Source organism: Ailuropoda melanoleuca, chromosome 1 (assembly GCF_002007445.2).
Source record: "Ailuropoda melanoleuca isolate Jingjing chromosome 1, ASM200744v2, whole genome shotgun sequence".
NCBI classification, from domain to species: domain Eukaryota; kingdom Metazoa; phylum Chordata; class Mammalia; order Carnivora; family Ursidae; genus Ailuropoda; species Ailuropoda melanoleuca.
In genome coordinates this window covers 206597102-206619345 of record NC_048218.1, presented here as the reverse complement: position 1 = coordinate 206619345, position 22244 = coordinate 206597102, and the positions used below count along the sequence as shown (strand labels likewise).

Genomic DNA, 22244 nt, shown 5'->3' with positions numbered 1-22244 from the left:
TTTAAATGTTCCTCCTTGGGACGCCTGGGTGTCTCAGTCGGCTAAGCGTCTGCCTTCGGCTCAGGTCATAATCTCAGGATCCTGGGATGGAGTCTCGTGTCTGCTCCTTGCTCAGCAGGGAACCTGCTTCTCCCTCTGCCTGTCCCTTCCCCTGCTTGTGCATGCTTGCTCTCTCACTCTCTCTCTCTCTCTCTGACAAATAAATAAATAAAATCTTAAAAAGTTCTTTCTTAATTGTGAGCTCCCTGAGGTCAGGGAATAATTCATCTCCATTGCAATGCCAGCATCTAGCTCTGAGCCTGACGTCTAATGGGCACTTAATTGGTGAAGGGTATTCTAGAACAAGCTATACTCAAGGCATGAAGGCATGAAATAGCAACGCTTACTTGAAATACAAGTAGATTCTAGTGGAGCATCAAGTTTGAAGAGGAAAACTAGTTCCATGGGGAGAAGAGTGAGTTTTTTAGTTTTTGTTTTTTACTGATGTGGGGGGACTTTTGGAGAATGTGCTCAAAGGGATTAAAGGCTTCATTTGCCTCCCTCTAGCTGTGTCACTGACGGTGGGGCGCCGCTATCAGAAGCCTTAAGAAGTAATAGGGATCACAAAAGGTCTGCCTTGTATTTGAGGCTACAAATTTGGGATTTACAATGTAGGCGATGAGGAGTCCGCGAGGGATTTTAAACAGTAGACTCAAGAGAAAAATAAAAGGCAAGGTTACAAGTCTAACTGGCGATACAGCTAAACTCAAGAAAGATTTTTTTTTTTTTGTCTTTGTTTTTGTTTTTTTAACTTCAGAGCTCTTACCACCAGACTTACATGGCTTTGGTGGGTATCTAACAATTCTCGAGTATGTAGGCTAATCGGCCAAGGCTCAGGAACAACGTTCGGCACCCACTAAAAGTTTGGTTAACACTGGACCAGCATCTAAAATCTTGGTTCCCTAAAACGAGGACGCCTTTCTTTCAAAGAGGAATTCTGTTCTTCGCATCACCTTCGTCGTGAAGCGCCTCTTTCTCAGCCCTCTCTTTCCAGTCGCCTCACTCTTCCTCCTCCTCCTCCTCCCTCCACCTCCCTCCTCTCCTCTCCCCATTGTTTCGACCCACTCCCTCCTGACGCATGCTGGGAAGTGTAGTCGCTCGCCCTGCTGTTTGAGCCGGCTGGGCGGCCCTATAAACTCAGTATCTGCACTTAACTCCACAAATTTTTTGAGAGGTGGGGTAAAGCCTGGAAGGCCCAGCCCCTTATCCGAGGAGCAGTCTGGGAGTTGCAGTTTCCAGGGCCCAAAACCGACAGGTTGGCGGCTGGCTCTTGGACTCTAATTCCCCCATCCTCGCTCATCCTGATGACGTCACGTGAGCCCTTGCGATAGGCGGTAGTTCTCGAGGAGGGGTCTCCGCCCTAGCCCCCGGACTCGAGAACAACACTTCCCAGGAGTCTGCGCGGCGGCGCGCCGACAGCCGCGCGATGCCGTGATTGGGTAGTGAGCCGGCCGCACGCGGGGGAGCCCAAGGAGCAGCTCTGTTGCGACAGAGGCCGAGCGGCGAGGCCCAGTGAGTTGGGGAAGGGGTGCCGGGGGGAGGGTGCTGGCCGGTGAGGGGGGAAGGGAAGAAGAGAAGAGGGAGGAGGGACGGGGTCGGGATGGAGGAGGCTGCGGAGGAGAAGAAAGGGCCCAGGGAGAGACACTGACGGGCGGGGGCTGGGGAAAGTCCCGGGGGTGGCGAGCGAGGAGACCCCGAGGGGACTCACCGAGGGGAAGACGAGTGCGTCCCGGGAAGAAGCTGGGTCCGACGGTTCGGTGGTGTGGAGGGGGGACAACGGAGAGCAGGACCGAGGCAGACGGGAGGAGGAAGCCCGGGAAAGTGAGGCGGCCGGCTGGAGCGCCGAGCGCCAAGTTGTGGGGAAACCAGAGACGGGGACCTCTGCCGAGGGGGCAGAACCTGGTCCCTAAGTGGAGGCCCTGAAAGGAGGAGCGTTTCCAGAGTGAGGCAGTCCGTGGGGATTGGTGGACAAAGCCTGAGGGAAGAGATGTTAAGATTAGAAGAGCAGCCGAGGACCAGAATTGACTGGAGAGACCCTGACAAAATTTGGAGTGGCTAGGCATGGGCGGAGCAGGGTATCCGAAGCTTGATAGGAAAATTCCTGAGCGGGATGGAGCAGGGCCCAGGCATTCTACCACAAGTTCAGAATTTGGGGGTGTTTGCCTTCCTTCCTTCAGGCTCCCTGTAAGAACAGTTTCGTACCCCTGTGGTTCATCACCATGCCCTCTGACCTGGCCAAGAAGAAGGCAGCCAAAAAGAAGGAAGCTGCCAAAGCACGACAGCGGCCCAGAAAGGGACACGAAGAAAACGGAGATACTGTCACAGAACCACAGGTGGCAGAGGAGAAAAATGAGGCCAATGGCCGAGAGACCACAGGTGAATTGAGGGCCACGTGGGTTCCTGGGATGGTTGCTACAACTTAGTGGATGCCCAAACCGGAGTCAGAATCCTGACGTGGGGGCACTGGAGAATATATCTGGTGCCACAAAACTTTTCATAGTGAACCAAACTGATAGAGCTGGAGCATGTGGAGTCTTGTTATTGATCAGAGAAACTGAACACAAGGTTCTCACGTACCTAGGGGAAAACAAATGCACGGGTGTTGTGCTGTCTTGCTGCTGTTCATGCTAGCCTGAGGAGGAGGTGAGTTCCTTGCCCTTTTCTCAGTTTCCATTTCTACACATGGTGGTCAGTATGCCAGGTTCTTTGCCTTATCATACCCCTGTCCTTCCAGGGGTAGTGACTCTACTGAGAGAGAAACTTATGAATTGCTTTTTTGGGTTTTTTCTGGGAAAAGATGCTTTCCTGTTTTTTATATTTTGGGAAATATTTATTGAGCACTTCTCAAGTGCTAGACACCATGCTACATACTGATGCACTTTGAACAGTTTGCTCTCTGATAACTTAGAGTCCAGCTAGGGAAACACGACAGTATGTGATACAGAATTTTCCAGGCTCTTGGAAGTCTCTTCCCAGCCTTCTTTCCTACCCCTCTGAAAATTCCCCAAACAGACCTGCTCCATCCCGACTATTATTGTCCCTTGACTAGGCATGACATTTTTGCCCTTATACACTAAGGTTCTAATACCACAATTTTTGTGCTACCTACATTTGACATTTCTCTCGGGGCGCAGCTTTCTTTCCCCATCAAACCTGACCTTTAAAATAGTACCTTTCACTAAACCCCTGTGCTGTCATATACTGTTACTTTTTATGTTGCGTCTTCTGTTTCTTCACCTAAATCGTTTGATCTTTGAGTGCAGGGACCATGTTTCTTGGGTAATACTTTTTTTGTAGGACTAACCTTGCAGATGGAGATACTAAGTAAATGTTTGAAGAGAAGAGCAAAGTTACTGATAAAAGTAATAACAGGTAGGAATTCAGAAAAGGGGGAGTTAAAAGTGATTGAGAGGAGAGAGTTGAGTGGTAGGAATTGTCTCCAAAATAAGAATTGTGGGAGAAAGCTGGTGCAGTAAGGTCAGGTCACAGGGAAGTTTTATTCCTGGCCCGAGTAGTGGAGGATTGCCAAGTTGAAAATGATGGGAGCGAATGAGGAGGCTGAGTTGTGATCTCTAAAATAGAGAGGTGGGGGTCCCCTCTAGGCCCTGGTGAAGCAGTATCTGTCATCAGCTCTCTGGCTGAATTGGAAAGGTAACAAAGTGAACCCTACTTGAGACTATTGTCCACTGTTCCCATTACAAGTTTCTTGTTCACTTTTGCCCCTGGGAAAATAGGATTTCCAGGGAACCCAGCTGTGGTATCCCCATCTCAGTAATAGGAGAGCTTTGGTTTTCACCTTGCTTCCTCAGGCAGCTGCTGTTCTGAAATGTGACATCTGTTTTCCTTCCAGCCCTCTTTAAACATTTCTTATTGTCAGGGACCTGTGTCGTTTCTGCTCCCTCTCCCAAGACTGGGTCCTCTCTCCTGTCTGAATTTGAGATTACTTGATGCTACAGGTCACCATTCTCCAACCTTTACTGATTGCCATTGTCACACAATCTTCCTTAGGTAGTAAGGTATGGAAAGATCAAAATAAATGTCCAAGAAAGTGACCTCTGACAGCTTAACCTTCTTTAAAATGTGAGACTCTTCAGGACAGACACTGGAGTTCAGCTGGTCCTCTTGTTTGGGGAGTGAGTAGAAAGGGACTTCTTGTGAAGTCTACAGTATTCTCGCTGATGAAGTTTATTCCAGAATCCCTTTTCCATTTATTCAGCGCTGTTCACTTGTCTTTAAGTGACAAGTGTTTCCTGGGATGCTGTAGGCGAGGAAAATGAAGTCTGTTACTTTATGAATGAAGTCTCTTACTTTAGAAGGTTGAGAGGTGACTTAGGTCCTAGCTGCTGTAAACTAGAAGAGGTCAAGAGAAAAGAATATATAGCTTTCCCTTAATTTTGATCTTCCCCTTGCCTGAGCAGATGGAGGTCTAGACCAGGGATCGGCAAACTTTTTCTATAAAGATCCAGATAGTAAATATTTGTAGCTTTGTGAGCCATATGGTCTCTGTTGCAGCTGTTCAGCTCTCCCATTGTAGTGGAAAGCAGCCACAGACACTGCAAATGATGAGTGTGGCTGTGTTCCAGTAAAACTTTATAAAAACAGGCAGTTGGCCAAGTCTGGCCAGTCTTTTTTTGAGCTACCCCCCTCCTATGCTAAGAATGGTTTTCTACCTTTTTTAAAGCGGTTACATTTCAAATGTCTTGATTTTGCCACTTGACCTGTAAACCCATAAACCCTGAAATATTTAGCATCTGGCCCTTTAAGAAAAAGTTGACCAACTCCTGATCTAAATCATAAAGTTCTTACTCCCATCTTCTCAGCATCTAGAATAGGGATTGGCATGAAGCAGAGCTGTAGGAAGTCTGATAACTCAGCCATGTAGAAAAGAGACTGAAAGTTCCTTTATTCAGTGAAAACAAAGACTTTGATCTCCATTCAAAAAGTATTCATCAAGCACTGATTTATGACACACGAGCTGAGGTGGGTATGGAGTGCCTGCCGTCTGTCTAGAGAAGCAGTCCCTGCCCTTAGTGTTGACTCCTTAAGGTAGGGCAGTGTTAGCCCCAAGGTGGGTAATGGGACCAGCACTAGTAATCATCTGACAGGATGGGGTATTCAGAGAGTGTGACCTGAGACTAACCGCCCCACATCCTCTCTCTTGGAGTTGGTGTCCCCAACGAGACAGCTCTCTTCACCCCTCTACCCCATCTTTATTCCTCCTGAGGACAAGCACATAGTCTTTTCTCATTTCAGGGATTCTGTAAAATCACTAAGGGAACATAGGTAAGGGTAACAAAGCCTAAAAAAATCAGAAAATTCTCATCATAGTGGAACCTCATGTAATTCCTGATTCCTTCCCCAAAAGGTCAATAAATAGCCTTATTTTCTTTTGGAAGCAGCTTACCAGGACTCCATCTGCCCCCATTCAGTAATACTTTATGGGCACTCTCCTTTCTGGAAAGGTAGTATAGTGACATAGGTAAGATCACCTGGTTCAAATTCTGCCTCTGTCACTAACTAGCATTTTTGACCTTGGCTGTGTTATTTAACCTCTTCATTTACAAGTATATATCTTATACGTGTTGTAAGGATTAAGTTAGATGGAGAATGATGACGTCGCACAGCCTCAAGCACAGAGTAAACTCAGCATTGATTAGCCATTAATATTAATCACTCTTCCCACACTAAAGATGTACTTCTGCCTGAAAAACCACAAAGGCACCACAGCTATGGTCAGTTTGCATCTCTGACACCCTCCAGATTTGGGAACATCTGGTTTTCCCAGCCTTGGCTCTACTTGTGTTGATCCCTTTATGCATTTTCTCACGCTGGTCCCTTCTGTGCTGCTTAGAAGCGTATCTGGAATATGGAATTCCACCGGGTCATGGAATAAGAGAATTGCACTTCTGTAGTATCTGCTTTCTTTGGGGTTTTGGGACTAATTCTTTAACACATACATAATGGAGGAAAATTGGGAGTTCTAGCCATTCCCCTCGTGCATTTATGTCATTTAAAAACAGACGTTAGAATTAAAAGAACAAGTTGTGAATAAAAAGTAGCCCACGAAAGGAGGGTATTAGGACAGAGCTATATACAATGTACACACTCTGTAAAGCTTGTGAAACATCTGTCAGCTCCACTCGATCTTGAGGCCAGCTCCTGCAGGGCATGCCTTTTTCAGCATTTGGGTCTTCGAATGATAACATTTGGGCTTAAGTAAGGGGCAAAACCCACCAATAGCCAAACAGGGACACAAACCCTGGACCCTCAGTTTAAAAGTCTCATTCTCTACTGAGCTGTCTGAATGCTCTTTTAGTGCGAGGGCAGGGTCTGTCTTACCCTTTTCCTAAACTACTTTTTTGTCTCCAGAAGTGGATTTGCTGACCAAGGAGCTAGAGGACTTTGAGATGAAGAAAGCTGCTGCTCGAGCTGTCACTGGTGTCCTCGCCTCTCACCCCAACAGTACTGACGCCCACATTATCAACCTCTCCCTCACCTTTCATGGTCAAGAGCTGCTCAGTGACACCAAACTGGAATTAAACTCAGGCCGTCGTTATGGCCTGATTGGCTTAAATGGAATTGGTGAGGCCCTTGGAAGGCGAGGTGGGAGGTATCTCTCCTTGGCTCGTCTGTCACTCAGCAAGTATTTACTTAGCACCAGCTATGTGCAAAGCAAGGAGTTTACAGTATGGGTGGGAGACCACATATGTCCAGGGAAAAGGAACTAGCAGTACAGAGCAGTATGTGGTAAGTACCACATGAGTAGTTACAGACAGTAGGTGCTGGAGAAGTGGGCGGGAGGGGCAGGAGTGGTGGTGTGTGAGGCCGCTGTAGGTGAACTGACTTCACGGAGGAGGGGGGGGACAAGAATTGGAGGAAAGTTGGAAAGGTAGCCCCAGAAAGCAGGGGGGTGGGGGAATTAATAGTAGGATTTGAACAAATGAAGGAAGGAAGGTACTCAAAACAATGGTGAGGTCATGGTTTGGCCGGAGTGGAGGAACTGAAGTAGGGAATGACCGGCAGACCCGTGCGGAGTGTCCTTTTCCCATTCTTTGCCTGCTCTTCTCAGGAAAGTCCATGCTGCTCTCTGCTATTGGGAAACGGGAAGTGCCCATCCCTGAGCACATTGACATCTACCATCTGACTCGGGAGATGCCCCCTAGTGACAAGACACCTTTGCAGTGTGTGATGGAAGTCGACACAGAGCGGGCCATGCTGGAGAGGGAGGCTGAGCGGCTGGCTCACGAGGATGGTAGGGCTCCAGACCTACGGGTGGGGGTGGACCTTCTCCCAGGAAAGGCCCAGGGAGCCTCACGAGCCATTCACTGCCCACAGCGGAGTGTGAGAAGCTCATGGAGCTCTATGAGCGACTGGAAGAGCTGGATGCTGACAAGGCAGAGATGAGGGCCTCACGGATCCTGCATGGACTGGGTTTCACTCCTGCCATGCAACGCAAGAAGCTGAAAGACTTCAGTGGGGGCTGGAGAATGAGGGTTGCCCTTGCCAGGTGAGTCCCTTCCTCCTTCTCTACTGTCTGGAGCTCCCCATTTCCTTCAGGGTCGAATGCTTACTGCAGTGGAACTGTTTAGAATAGAGGTCAGTGGTCAGTAAGTGACATCCAAGACACGACATCCATGGTGTGGAGGGCGGTGATATGCTTGGGCTAAGGAGTGAGCTTCCTGACCAAAGTGATCATTGTTGGATTTCTGGCACAGTGTTTGGGAATCCTAGGATCAGCCCTAAGTAAAATGGTAAAGTAGGTCCATTTCTTTCTTCCTGACTCCCATCCTGTCCTTTTTTGTTTTTCAGTCCTTCTAATCCTTGCTATATGAAGATAAAATATTAGGCGGTTATTAAGAAATCTGTCCTACCCTCTTGTGACCTGGACCCAAAGTGAGTTTGTAGAGCCCATCATTCCCTCAGCAGGCCCCCCAGGAAGTCCCCAGTTAAATAGGTGACTCCCTCACCCCGCTGTTGTCTGCCAAGTGAATTGGTGGGGTTTGATACACTGCTTTAGCGAGGCTGCCTGTGTGTGCCTTAGGCCATGAGAGCAGTGGTTGCACATGCTAGCAAGGATTAGCCACCTCTGATTCCCCCAGGGAGCTTTTAGAAGTACAGATTTCCTAGCCTCCTCTTCACATCTGTGCAGTTGGAATCTTGGAATTTGGTGCCTGGAAATCTTATTTCTAAAGAGCCCTGCAGTGTGGTGACTGTGGGTATAGGAACCAGTGCTATCTCCTTGCTTCTGCTGACTTGAGATTCTACCTAAGAAGAGAACATTTTTTGGCCTCCTTGCTAAAGTCTGGCAACCCCATCAGATAGGTTTAACTTGAATACTTTTGCTTTAGCAATTTATTTCCTCCATCCTTTTGTTTTCCTGATGGTCACCAATTTCAGCGTAAAAGATTTGCAGACTCGTAAGGACTTTTACAGCCTTATCCTCAAACTGCGCCATCCTTGTGCTTCTCACCCCGTTTTCTGCCCTTTCATCTCAGCTCTGGTTTCTCTCCTCATTCTCCCCTTTTCTCACAGTTACAGAACCTAGAATTGATCTCAGGACCTAAGCCATGTCTGACCAGGTTTGCAGGTAGCAGGCAAGGCAGTCCCCCTTCTGTGTAGCACCCAGCAGACTGAAGGGGTTCTGTCTCCTTTCCTCTCCTTCAGAGCCCTTTTCATTCGGCCCTTCATGCTGCTCCTGGACGAGCCCACCAACCACCTGGACCTCGATGCCTGTGTGTGGTTGGAAGAAGAATTAAAGACGTAAGGGACTGGGGATAGGAGTTGGGAGTGGGCAGGTCCTGAAGGGGGGAGTTGAGCAGAGTCTAAAGGAAATGGATGCCCAGAAACTGCAGTGATAGGAGAGCAGTGAGAAAAAGAACCGATGCAAGGCGGGGGAAGGCCAGACTGAAAAAGTGGTAAGCACCTTTAGCGCAGGCCGTTTCGTTTGACTGGTTATTTGCAGTCTGAAATGTGCAAGTTGTTTTTTAAATTTTCTTGGTTCTTCCATTTAAAATACGACACCTTCGTACTTCATACATGTCTGTAGACTATTTTTCTCTTAACCCTATTTCTATGCATCATGTAAAGAGGGGCTCCCACTGAAGATCGTGATGCAGTGACATACAGCCAAAGAGCTCAATAACTGGAATATTGTACCAGCTCTGAGGGCGGGCTTTTAGTGGTCTCTGCAGTGACTTGGTACCATCTTTCAAAAAGCAGAGTATACTGATTTTTATCACACCTGCGGTTCTTCCCACCCACCTATTAGAGACATTTATGGATATGTTTGTGTATATACATTTATTTTTATCGTCACTGTTAAAGTGCCATCTCCACTCCATTTTTCTGAAAATTAGAACAGAAGATTGAGGAAACTCAGACTGAAAGGCTTCAAAGTCTCATTACAGGTGGAATGTGCACTGGTGGCCTGGGTGGTTGCTGGGAGCCAGGAATTGGCTGTTAAATCTAAAGGGTGCTCCGGTGGAAGGATGGGAAAAGATGAAGGTTTTCTGGACCTCTCAGCTCCCGTGTTGTGGACCGTCACAGTTTTGAGCACCTCCCTGACTGGTTCTCTGGCTTTACAGTTTTAAGCGCATCCTGGTCCTCGTCTCCCATTCCCAAGACTTTCTGAATGGTGTCTGTACCAACATCATTCATATGCACAACAAGAAACTCAAGTATTACACGGTGAGTAGGCCGCAGCTTCTCCACGGCAACCTCCGTGCTTACCAGCTCCTTGAAGCTCTCCTTAAACAAAGCAAAACAAAACAGACTTAGTAGCCCTTTTCTACCTATTGCTATAAAAAGATGTGGACAAGGAGTCCTGCAGCCTGTTCTATTTCAGTCTCAAAGTACTTGCTCTCAGGTTGTAGGCCATCGATTGGCAGCCTGTGTATGTGGCGTGTGTTTGCCGAATGGTAAATAGGTGGACTTTCCAGGGTGTGCAGGCAGTTCCCGGTGCTCCCTGCCTCCTTGAATGACGACTTAACTTTGTTTCATGACAGTCACACAATTACCCCTCCTTCCATGAAGAGTGGGAGTCAGGATCTCAACAGCCCACTTGTCTGCCTTTCCATTTTCTGTATTTCAAAAACAGAAAATAGAAGTCCTTTTCATTCATACTTACCCTGACTGTGGGAGTATTAATAATTTCTTATATTGTCTTCCAGAGATTTCATATATACTTGGAAGGATTTGTAGTAAATTTCATGCATACATATCAGAGCTGTGATGTTAATAATTGTTCTCTTCTCTAGGTTGCTTTTGCATTTTAATGTATCTTGTACTGCTTCCCATATGAATGTGTATAGAGCAACCTCATTCTTTTTAGTTAATTGCATAATATTTCATTGTGTAGCTATCTGGTAACTTACTTGTCAGGCCCTTTTTGATGAATATTTAGGTTGAGCCCGATTTTTTGCAGATAGAAACCATGGCAGTCCAATTGTGCAGGGCTTGCGAGGTCCTAAATCTGACTGGTCTGCTGTCCTCCTTTCTGGGCGCAGTTTCTGTGGCCCACACGGGGCTTCAGCCTCTAAGGGGGGTGGGGAGGGGCAGGAGGTGCTCTTGGAAGGCTGTGAGCCTGCGGTGTCTGTGTGACTGTTTTAGTCGGGACTGCTGCCAATGCTGTGGGTGTCTTTATGGCTGACCTGAGGATTTGCTCTGGGGTCCAGCTCTGGCTGAGAGTGACAGGCACACAGTGTGAAAGATCTCAGATTCTAGGTTAGGGTCTGCTTCGTTAATGTCCTTCCCCTTTCCCTGCTGCACAGTCTTATAGCCAGGGCCAAGTCAGATGCCGTCCCGCATCCCCCTAAACCCTGAGAACCAGGCCGGAGGTTAAAGCTGCCTGCCTTGCCTGGCACATCTGTCTGCAGGGTAATTATGATCAGTATGTGAAGACGCGGCTGGAGCTGGAGGAGAACCAGATGAAGAGGTTTCACTGGGAGCAGGATCAGATTGCACACATGAAGGTAGAGCCGAGCTCACGTTCTCCAGGAGAGTTGGATGAGGGGGTATTTGGGGAACTTAGGGTGGGTTCTGGAAGTCAGGAAGAAGTTGTCATCAGTATTTACCCCACATTTAAAATGAGTTTTTTGGCACCTGCCCATACACCAAGCCCGTTTTCTGGTCTCTTTCAGAACTACATTGCTAGGTTTGGTCATGGCAGTGCCAAGCTGGCTCGCCAGGCGCAGAGCAAGGAGAAAACACTACAGAAGATGATGGCGTCGGGACTGACAGAGAGGGTCGTGAGCGACAAGGTGGGGCCCGCCTGGGTGAAGTTAGTGGCCTACGGTGAGGTGGGTAAGACACAACCTAACGTGATAAACTCTCCTCTTCCTAGACACTGTCATTTTATTTCCCACCGTGTGGCAAGATTCCTCCACCTGTCATTATGGTGCAAAATGTGAGCTTCAAGTATACAAAAGACGGGGTGAGTACTCCTGTGCGGTTGGGAGGCTGGGGTGCGTTTTACAAGATAAGCATCAACTGGCTGAGAGAGTCTGCTGTTCTTTGCTGAACCCACCCGCTAACCCACATGGTGCGCAGGGTATTTCAGGCATAGTAGCTTAGGTGCCTCGCCCAGGGTCTCACGGTGGCCCCTCTTCAAGTACTTGGGAGCAGAACTGCTCAGCTGAGGCAGTGGATGCAGGCAGTGGGTTGGGGTCTGCTATGAGAGCGGCCTCCTCCTCACACTCCCAGCTCCTCGCGTGGTGACTGGGCATGTGGTGGGGTTGATCTGCCAGCCAACTCGACTGACGGGTAACCTAGCATCGTGTTCATCTCTCTCTCACACCCACCTCAGCCTTGCATCTACAACAATCTAGAATTTGGTATCGATCTTGATACGCGAGTGGCTCTGGTGGGGCCCAATGGAGCGGGGAAGTCAACTCTTCTGAAGCTGCTAACTGGAGAGGTATGGGGCCAAGTTGGGGCATGGGATTTGTAAGAGTAGGTACTTACCGTGCCTGAGGAAGAGGGAAGGTGTGCAGGGGCCATGACGCTTGGAGGGGCTGAGCACACCGATGGTGCGTGAGCTGCTGGTGGTGAGTGAGCCGGTTCTGGGGTGGGGGATGTTGTCACTGGCCGTGCTGAAGCTTGGAGCTGTTTTCTCAGAGCGGGGGAGGGAAGGAGGATCTGTGTGGTGAGTGTGAGAGAGAAAAAACATGCATGTGGCTCGACATTTTTCCTTGTTTTCAGTTAGAATGTTTAGAGGAACATCTGCATTTAGAGACATGTTTTTGTTTGGGAAGCCCTGTTGTAGGTATGTCCAAGTCCTTTGTTTTACAGGTGGTGCATTCTGTAGTGGACATTTAATTACTAAATAGACTGTTTGTATGTATCTTTGCTTCCCTTGAGGACATCTGTTTCAATGTAGCTTCCTAGAGTGGCCAGATTAGCAGTCTGTGAGGTGGTGATGTGGATTCTGTTTAGGAAGTTATGCATCTTGTTAAGTGAACATATGTTCATTTTCCTACTCTGCCTATGTCTGCTTCTGACCGAGTTTCCCTTTCTGTGTGCTTTTCTTTCCACCTAATACTCTTTTCTTTCTAGCTACTACCCACAGATGGGATGATCCGAAAACACTCTCATGTCAAGATAGGGCGTTACCATCAGGTAAAGAAAGGCCTTGGGGTACAGGATGGTGTCCAGGGTGTGGGAAGGGGACTGCATGTGGCCAAGCCAGCTTTTGCCTGCTTCTCCTGGAGTCTTAAACAGGTGCCTGGGTAGAGGTAGAGTTACTCAGCGGTTAACCCAGCAGCGTTCCTTTTGAAGGAGGACACCAGGCACATCTGAGTGGGTTCTTTTTTTCCGGTAGCATTTACAAGAGCAGCTGGACTTAGACCTCTCACCTCTAGAGTACATGATGAAGTGCTACCCAGAGATCAAGGAAAAGGAAGAAATGAGGAAGATCATTGGTCGATATGGTCTCACTGGGAAACAGCAGGTCAGTGGGGGAGCGCGGAGGGGTGGATGTGGGGAACAGCCCCAGATAACTGGGAGATTGTGGCTGTGAGGTCAGGGAACGCTGTCGCTGGTGTCCCTGGGGGATTGGGAGCTATCCCAAAAGTCTCTTCTTTTTTTTTTTAACCTTATAATAGGATCCACAACCAACGTGGGGCATGAACTCACAACCCTGAGATAAGAGTTGTGTGCTTTACTGAAAAGTGTCTTCCTTTGATTCTAGCATCCAAGAGAACCCAACAGCTTTCCTTTTCCCTAGGTTGTATGTACTGGAATATTCAGGTCTCCTTATGGGGAGGGGCAGGGATAGTATGCCAGTCTCTGACACGCCCTGGCCTCACACTAGCAAGATAAACCCCAGTGCTTGAGGGCGAGAGAAATTCAGCTCTGGATTGAGGATCCACCAGATTGTTTCAATTAGTTAACGATTTAAGTGCTGAGAGAGAGCAAGAGGTATGGCCTTAGTGATGGCAGGTGCTTCAGGCCTCCACATTTATCCCTATAGGCCTTGACAGACTGGTAGCTGTGTCACTGTCTCACTTTGTGATCTTGGGTCTTCCTTTTTGTAGAATGGTGATAACATTAATGGAGAAAACAGTGGGGAGGGGTGAGTCGTGCTGTGTGGTGGGAGTAATACCAAGTTCTGTAAATGTCACGGTTCCCCTCAGGTGAGCCCAATTCGGAACCTGTCTGATGGGCAGAAGTGCCGAGTGTGTCTGGCCTGGCTGGCCTGGCAGAACCCCCACATGCTCTTCCTAGATGAGCCCACTAATCACCTGGATATTGAGACCATCGACGCCTTGGCTGATGCCATCAATGAGTTTGAGGGTGGTATGATGCTGGTCAGCCATGATTTCAGACTCATTCAGCAGGTGAGGCCCCTGGCTGCAGTGGGAGTCAGAGCAGGGGCATCCAGAAGGAGGTTGAGTAGAACACAGTCACTGCATGTGGCGGGGGGCACTCAATACATGTTTATTGGGTGTGGGAAAAGGTCTCAGGGTGTAAACAGGGTGATGAGGACCAGATTTTTTTTTTAAGATTTTATTTATTTTTTTGACAGAGAGAGAGCCAGCAAGAGAGTGAACACAAGCGGGGGGAGTGGGAGAGAGAGAAGCCGGCTTCCAGTGGAGCAGGGAGCCCGATGCGGGGTCTTGATCCCAGGACCCTGGGATCATGCCCTGAGCTGAAGGGAGATGCTTGATGACTGAGCCACCCAGGCGCCCCGATGAGGAACAGATTTTATGGCTCTCTGAGAAATTTAGAAATTCTTAATGGAGATACTTCATTTTTTCCAGTAGTTATTTGGGGTTGTTAGCCTGTTTGGCATTTGGCATTGTTAGCCAAAATTGGTGAGGGAGTCGGGTAGAGAACAGGGTGCTTTTACTTTGCCAAGATCCTTTTTTTTTTTTTTTTTAAGATTTTATTTATTTATTTGACAGAGAGGCAGCGAGAGAGGGAACACAAGCAGGGGGAGCGGGAGAGGAAGAAGCAGGCTTCCCGCTGAGCAGGGAGCCCAATGCAGGGCTCGATCCCAGAACACTGGGATCATGACCCGAGCCGAAGGCAGACGCTTAACAACTGAGCCACCCAGGCACCCCTACTTTACCAAGATCCCTTAACATAGAAATGGTATTACACTAAGGAGGATTTGGATTAGACAAAGGGTTACCACCAGGCATTGCTGGAAAAGCTTCTGATCATTTTTCTGAAGCTTTGGGAAGGATGGGGTGGAGAAAAGGAAGCTGAGAGTGAAGTTTCTAAACATATCTAGGCCCTGTTGGGGCACTTGAGATGAGGGGACACAGCAGATACTGGCTTGGAAGGCTCTAAACGTGCTGGTTACAGTACCCTTGGGTTAGGCATCCCCAAAGAACCTAGAGATGGTGAAACTGTGAGCTGGATATGGAGTTGGGCAGTGGGGGTTTCTTCTTGGATTCTTCTGGCCGTGGTCTTCTGAACAGGGACAGGGAGAGTGCTGGCCAGGATTATTAAGCCTACGATTTGCTTTCTAGGTTGCACAGGAAATCTGGGTCTGTGAGAAGCAGACAATCACCAAGTGGCCTGGAGATATTCTGGCCTACAAGGAGCACCTCAAGTCCAAGCTGGTGGGTGAAGAGCCCCAGCTCACCAGGAGGACCCACAATGTGTGAGCCCCTGCCCGGGCTGGGCTGGGCCTCTGGGGCCATACTCCTGCATTGCTGCAATACCGCTCCCCTGCCCCCACCTGCCTTAGCTGCACTCTGTGATCTTATCTACAGCTGGACAGTACCTGTCCGTTTCCTGTCCTTCCAGTTACTTTTGTCCATGTCTGGACTTGGCTGGCTGTTCTGCCAGCTCCTTGCTGGTTACTGACCTGATAGTGATGCAGCCAGAGGCACCTGAGGGTTAGCCCAAGGGCCCACATCCTGGGTTGGCCTGTGAAAGAGCTTAAGGTCCTCGTTTTCTGGGTTTTGGTGATGTTGGAGGAATACCCCCCAGCCCACCGCCCCCATTCCTTTCTGCTTCTGGTTTGGAGCTCTGGGCCAGGGCTTTAGTCCTGGTCGGTTTTTAAATAATTATTTAACAGTGTAACTTTTAGACCTGCGTGACATCTACAAAGTGTCCAATAAAGAAAGAAGAAGCCATGGTCCCTACCTTCCTTTTCTGGTCTCTGGGCCCTTCACTCCCCTCCTCTCTGCAGTGCCAATGCACTTTCCCTTAACAGGAGCTTGGCTGGGAACTGGTGGGATGGATGCAGACTAAAGACTAGTCTTCAGGAGCTGGAATAACTCTCCTTCCCTTGATTTGAAGTTGTGCCTTGTCTTAGGCCATTGTCTCACGACACACGTCACAATCACCTGGAAGACTCATTAGATCACCAGTCACTGGGTCTTGCCTCAGGGTTTGTGGTTCAGTAGGTCTGGGGTGAGACCAGGAATTAAAACATTGTAACGAGTTTCCAGGTACTGCTGGTGCTGCTTGTCTGGGGGCCGAACTTTGAGAACCACTCTCCTGGGACATGTTTTGCAGAGTGGTCTGAGGCTTCTTTGCTGTGACCTGCACCTCCACACTTGGAGCCGGTGGTGCTTGTTAAAATGCAGGTTCCCAGGCCCCAACCTATTGATTCCATCTGGTGGGGTGGGAGAGATGCAGAAATGGTCAGGAGTCCGCATTTTCACACTGAAGTTTGTGAACGACAATTTCTGGGTGGGATACAGGAAGTTTTGTTATTTTATCTGTCCACGGCCTTAATTTTTGTTAGCGTGATCTAATTTACTTCCCAGCCAGGGCTCTGCATGGTCTATCCGAACTCGACTAGCACTTGCAGCCTTTGTCCACCAGGCACACCGGTGGCCAACTGCACTGGTTCGGATTCATTACACCACCTCAGCAGCCGTCCCTGGGGGTAGACCTACACAGCCATGATTTTTCAGTGCTGATTACAGTACAGCTAAGACTATGTAAAACAAAAAACAGTCCCAGATGGTGTCTAAACCCCCAAGGAGCTCACGATCTAATGGGGAAGCCGACAATGGCTAGAGAACACGACAGGGCATAAATCAGATGCTCAATTGTGACTTGTTAGGGTACACAGAAGGATTCAGAAGGGGGAAAGTTTCTTGTGAGTAGCTATCCAGAAAGGCAGGATTGCTGCTCCAACTTGAAAGATGGTTAGGACCTCAGATGACCCTGAACTCCAAGAGCTGCCCCGGGCAGACGGAACGGTGGGAGTGAACGTGAGCTGAGAAGCTGCGGCCGAGCCCTTGGCGGCGAGGCTGGAGTCAGGCTTGGACTCCCACCCTGAGGGGCCTGGCTTTGTTGTTTTTTCTGCTCTGGGTATCCAGAGATGGGTAAGGGGGAGAATAGCCTCGAGAATAAGCTGCTGGGACGATGGGAACAGAGATGAGCGCTCCTGCTCCTTCAGCCAAGGGAGATCCTGGGTATGTTCGTCAGATTCCCCTTCAAGTCCCGCAGGGTCTTACTTGAGGTGTGAAGAAAGGCTTCAGAACTGGGAGAATCAAAGGCTATTCGGCTTACCTGTTCGCACCCCCCTCAAAAAGCCAATTTCAAAAACTTCAAGAATGCTTAAAAATGCTTAAAAAGCTCACTAGGCCTTTCTACAAAGGCCTAAAATTAGCAGCACTTTCTTTTGGATTAAGAATTCCCTCCTGGTCCTCTTGAACCTTGGCGCGCAAGCTGTAGCCGGCTGTTGGGAAGCGGATGAAGAGGTGAGATTAGTGAGGTGTTGGCTGCTCAGGCTGGCTTCCACCCACTGACAGGTGATGCTGGTCTTCACGACACTCCCCCACCTCTTCCTGACTGGGAAAACCCTCTCCCCCCCACCCCCCGCCCATACTTCTCACATTGCTCCAGGTTTCTTTAATCACATAGCACTTAAGAACCTGAAATATCATTCACACGTAGGTGCAAAGTGAGAACTATTCCATTGAACAGCTGCCTCTTCCCTTTGCAGTAAACTTGCACGGGGAGCCCGCCTCACCTGCTTTCATGGAAAGCATCCAGCGTCCCTCTGCTCTGGCTCCTCCAGTCTGCCCAAAACCCTCCCCGGCGGGCCCTCCCAGCCCGTGGTTTCCCGCTGCCTGCATCTGGTCTAGGCTCGGGTTCTGCTCCACTTCTGCCATCCGTCCCAGCCTCATGTACTCAGCACGCATTGATTCCACTCTGCTTTTCCCACGGATTGTCCTTCTGTCATTCTCCCCAGTTAAACTGTACCCCTCCTACAAGGCCAGCGTCACATCCCCTTTCCTTCCATGAAGCTATCTCTGGCTACCGTAGCCCTCACTCGTTTTTCTTTTTTAAGATTTTATTGTACTTATTTGAGAGAGAATGAGCAGTGGGGAGGGGCAGAGGGAGAGAGAGAAGCAGACTCCCCGCTGAGCAGGGAACCCGAAGCAGGGCTGGATCCCAGATCCCAGGACCCGGGGATCATGACGGCAGCTGAAGGCAGACACTTAACCGACAGAGCCACACAGGCGCCTCAGCCCTCATTAGTTTTTCTTTTCTGAACTCTCTTCGCTATCCCCCCTCTTTAGTCCTTCTACTCTTGTCTTTCGTGTGGGCCGGTCTGGCCTCTTCAGCTGTATTGTAGGGCTCTGGGGGTGCGGGGCGGGGGGTGGGGGGTGCTGTGTTCTTCCTGACACTTCCCTGCATTTCAAGTCATGCTGAGCACAGTGGGTGCAGAGCGATCTCATGGCGTGGTCTGGTGCTGTGTGAACTCTCACAGGTGTGTAGTACTCTGGGAGATGATCTGTTGGGGGAGGGCTTCTCATTCAGAGACAGGAAATCACTTAGGGGAGAGGTGGGAGCCATTAGTCAGTCTCTTTCAGGATTACCCCAGAGGTGTTCTGGAGAGGGAGGGGCCAAGCTCCGTCCCCCACCCCCTCCATCCCAGGTGCCGGCCCCCAGCCCCACCTGGTGGGCAGCTGACTCCATAAAAGCACCCCGAGGAGCAGGAGGCGGCTGTTAGGAGCGGGAGGATGAGCGCGGAGCACGGACGGCAGCAGCAGCCTGGGGGCCGAAGGGGCCGTAGTTCCGGCGATAAGAAGTCCAGAAAGCGCAGCCGGCGCAAGGAAACCTACTCAATGTATATCTACAAGGTGCTAAAGCAGGTGAGAGCGGGGCGCTGACGTGCGCACGCGCATGCGCGTGTGAGAGTGTGTGTCTGTGGAGTGTACTGGCGAAAGAGCCTTGAGAGAGCACTGGACAGAGAGTCCCCCTCTGTCTACTCCTGGCACTGCGGGGGTGGCCTCAGGCACGCCGCGCCCCTCTTGCGGTGGCTGCCCTAGAGCTCAGAGGCCCCTACGACCTCTCGGTACCTACCGTGCACCTGTGACGAGCTTTAGAGCTCACCACCACAGTCCCGAAGCTTACAGGGCTTTGGACAGACAAGATGCTTGTGTGCAACGCTAGCTGGGATGTAATCGAAAGACAGGGAAGGCTGTAAGAAAGCGTGGGGCTGAAGCGTGGCCGAATGCCAACATTACGGTACAAACGAGAGGCCCTAGTTAGTGGTGGCTGGAGCCTGGAGCCGTGTGTGTGAGCTGAAGTCTCGGGGAAGGCCTTGCAGCCACACAGCCCTCGGGCACTCAGGGGCTCTGGGATCAGTCTGCTGTGCGGATGAGGACCCTAAGGCCCACGAGGGCTCAGTGCATTGACTGAGTCCTGTGACCTGGCAGCAGCGGGGGGGGGGGGGGGGGGGCGGGCCCCCTGGCTCCGAGCAGGCCCCTCACCTACCTCCTGCTCGTCCCACCTCTTCACGCACAGGTGCTGTGGCTGCTCTCTGCTCGTGCAGCCTGCCAGGCACCTACGAGAAGCACCTACTCCTGGTATTTGCACACTGACAAATATTTGGGGGCATCAGTGGGCACCCAACAACAGTGTGTCAAGGATACAAGGCACCCTGGCCTCCAAGCCTCTGCCCCGCTCAGCAGAACCAGGGCCAGGGGCCGGCAGAACAGCTCCCTGGCCTGCCCTGAGTCTCTGCAACCTGTCTGAGTCTTACCCCTTTGTTAGAGTAGATTCTAGACACGGAGCCTGGGGATGCTTTCGTGGGGTCAGGTTGGGGGTGGGACAGGCACATTGTAGACAGGCCAAAAGGGCGGCAGCAGAGGACAGACTCCAGTGACCTGAAGAACGTGGGGGTGGGAGGGAGCCCTGGTGAGCCCTGCAGCTCCGCCTAACCTTGGGGCTCAAGAACGGTGAGGCAAGGGTTGGCCCCGGGTTGGACTGGAGAAGGAGAGCTGCTAGGGAGTCACCCACGGACTGTGAAACTCACCATGACACCCCTCCACCCCAAGGAGAAAACGATGTGATAACACAGGGGTTTAGGCTCGGGTCCCCTGCACCGCTGACATCCAGAGGCTGTGGGGAGGGCCTGAGTTCCACTTCTGTCTCCACCACTGGCTTGATGTGTGTCATTGGCAGTGGCCCCTCCCACTTCACAGGGGAACACTTCATGTCTGCCCGCTCCCAGGTTCGGACTGTCACCAGGCCCCTACGGCTTGTGTTACTGGAGGTCAGCCAGTTCAAAAGCTTGTGTGACAGGGGAGGAAATTGAGGCCCAGAGGAAAGTGCCTCACTTGAGGTCATGCGGTGATTCACGGGATGGCCGCGTTCCCAGGTGTTCTGACTCCTAGGCTGGTGCTGAGATCGTGTCACATGAGTGTGCTCTCCGGATAATAATTTGGTAATAATTTGCCAAGTTAAGTACGTAAACGAGAAGAGCAAAATGCTGTGTAACTGACTGCGTTTGTCCAAGGTTGATGCTTACACGTGCTCACACAAGGCACTTGATAGCATTACTTTCTACAGTTAGGAAAAACTTCTAACTTGGATATAGTAGCAAACCCCTATTTCCATGTCTTGGCCTCTGGAGAGAGGCTGGCAAGGGAGACTTGTGGTCCGGAACCCGGGGCTGGGCCGTCCGTCGGGCAGAGCCTCCCTCTTAACAGAGTGGTCCCTGCTGCTTCTCCAGGTGCACCCAGACATCGGCATCTCTTCCAAGGCCATGAGCATCATGAACTCATTTGTGAATGATGTGTTCGAACGGCTGGCTGGCGAGGCTGCCCGGCTGGCCCAGTACTCAGGCCGAACCACACTGACATCCCGGGAAGTCCAGACGGCGGTGCGTCTGCTGCTGCCCGGGGAGCTGGCCAAGCACGCTGTGTCCGAGGGCACCAAGGCCGTCACCAAGTACACCAGCTCCAAGTGACCCGGGGCTGAGCGTTAATAAAGAGTGAACTGCTCCCGCGCACTGTGGTGATTTGAGAAGGGGAGTGTGATGTGGGGCTAAGGGCATGGTCCCTTTTTATGGCCACAGGGTGGAATGCTACTTACTCATACTTTTTGAATACTGCTTTCTGAGTGCGCCCCGTGAGCAGTGTGTGACAGTGCTTTGTACATGCGCAAAGCTCTAATTTGAGCTTTAGTAAGACTTGGGATCTGGATTAGAATCCCCGATTGGCTGTGTGTTCACACTCTCAGGCCATGGTTTCGTGATGCCTTTCCTGGCAAACTATCATCTTTGTTCTGTGCTGGGCACCGGGGCCACATAGATGTTATTCTTCAAGATACAAAATGGAAGGCTTCTCAATAACCTGCTGGGATCTATAGGATGGGTTTGCTTTCCCCTATTGTTTTCTTCCCCCTAATTTCAGGACATTGGTAGGAATATTTGAGACCCCTCTCTTTTTCCCAAACTTTATGTTGAAAAATCTCAAACCCACAGAACAATTGCAAGAAAGTACAATGACCACTTGTATATCCTTCCCCTAGTTTCACCACCTAACATTTGCTCATACTTGCTTTTTCTCTCTCACTCAGCCTCTGATCTATCTTGTGGGTGTATGACCCACAAATTCTCTCCCAAGCTGTGAGGGGGTGGGGTGAAGGGGTTGCATTCAGTGAACAAGTGCAAAATCCTTTATCTTCCCTTTGCCACTGGACAGTCACAGCTTGTCCCCTTCATGTACGGAATAGGCTCACTGTAACGGGGGCTGACATCTGGATGCCGTCCTACATCCTTGACACATTTTCTTGGAGGCCAAGCCTAAACCGGAGATGCCATGAGAGGAGAACCAATCACCCATGTTTTAGTCCCACAGCTAGAAAGGGGAGGGCCCAGGAGATCTGGCCCCTGAGCCCCGGCTCCTCCCCACTCCCACGGAGTTTCATACCTTGCTACGGTGTGACTCAGAGACCCAAGTCAGATCGTGGAATTAGCATCCGCATTTTTTTTAAAGATTTTTATTTATTTATTCGACAGAGACAGCCAGCGAGAGAGGGAACACAAGCAGGGGGAATGGGAGAGGAAGAAGCAGGCTCACAGCGGAGGAGCCTGATGTGGGACTCGATCCCACAATGCCGGGATCACGCCCTGAGCCGAAGTCAGACACTTAACCGCGCCCCAGCATCTACATTTTTGATGAGATCTCGGGTAATCTGCATGCACACGAAAGTCAAGGAACTCCTCCTCTCTTGCTCCTCTTTGCTGCTCTTCCCTTTCTCTCCCTTTCCTTTGCTCTGTGCCTTATTTATTCATATGTCCCTACTTAACACTGAATCAAAACGGTCACCCTCAGCTGACCAGAGTCAGGGTTCTGCCGCCAAGTTTTGTATTTTCCAAAGAATGGTCACCTGAGCCTGTAGCCCTGATGGGGTAACCCACAGACAGCTCAGAATGAGCCCCAAAGACCACCGGCTCCCATCTGCTACTCTTTCTAATGTCATTCTTTACACAGGCA

The 22244-nt window shown here is 50.2% G+C and overlaps 2 protein-coding genes across 3 annotated transcripts; both read left to right on the top strand.

The window, feature by feature from the left end:
- The first annotated feature begins 1368 nt into the window (after positions 1 to 1368).
- ABCF2 (ATP binding cassette subfamily F member 2) lies at positions 1369 to 15635 on the top strand. 2 transcript variants are annotated; one of them, XM_011220084.3, is made up of 15 exons: positions 1369 to 1551; positions 2217 to 2415; positions 6409 to 6621; positions 7109 to 7291; positions 7375 to 7546; positions 8704 to 8799; positions 9624 to 9726; positions 10914 to 11009; positions 11178 to 11297; positions 11381 to 11470; positions 11843 to 11953; positions 12592 to 12654; positions 12857 to 12985; positions 13671 to 13874; positions 15015 to 15152. In XM_011220084.3, the coding sequence occupies exons 2-15, from the start codon at positions 2259 to 2261 to the stop codon at positions 15150 to 15152; spliced, it is 1875 nt and encodes a 624-aa protein (XP_011218386.1). In that variant the 5' UTR covers positions 1369 to 1551; positions 2217 to 2258. The 2 variants fall into 2 exon arrangements, with proteins under 2 accessions (XP_011218386.1, XP_034495589.1); XM_034639698.1 differs by lacking the exon at positions 1369 to 1551 and having other exon boundaries at positions 2259 to 2415; positions 15015 to 15635.
- Positions 15636 to 15774: 139 nt separating this feature from the next.
- Positions 15775 to 20747, top strand: LOC105235968 (late histone H2B.L4). Its single transcript, XM_019795557.2, has 3 exons — positions 15775 to 18226; positions 18395 to 18611; positions 20477 to 20747. Exons 2-3 carry the CDS (start codon positions 18480 to 18482, stop codon positions 20711 to 20713), a joined length of 369 nt encoding a protein of 122 aa, XP_019651116.1. The 5' UTR covers positions 15775 to 18226; positions 18395 to 18479; the 3' UTR covers positions 20714 to 20747.
- Positions 20748 to 22244: the final 1497 nt, after the last annotated feature.

Excerpts from the sequence above, each read along its gene's own strand:
- ABCF2 (XM_034639698.1), top strand. The coding sequence starts at position 2,259 with ATGCCCTCTGACCTGGCCAAGAAGAAGGCAGCCAAAAAGAAGGAAGCT. Across the intron at positions 2,416-6,408 it reads CAATGGCCGAGAGACCACAG|AAGTGGATTTGCTGACCAAG; the intron begins GTGAATTGAGGG and ends TTTTGTCTCCAG. Across the intron at positions 11,954-12,591 it reads TGAAGCTGCTAACTGGAGAG|CTACTACCCACAGATGGGAT; the intron begins GTATGGGGCCAA and ends TTTTCTTTCTAG.
- LOC105235968 (XM_019795557.2), top strand. The coding sequence starts at position 18,480 with ATGAGCGCGGAGCACGGACGGCAGCAGCAGCCTGGGGGCCGAAGGGGC. Across the intron at positions 18,612-20,476 it reads TCTACAAGGTGCTAAAGCAG|GTGCACCCAGACATCGGCAT; the intron begins GTGAGAGCGGGG and ends CTGCTTCTCCAG.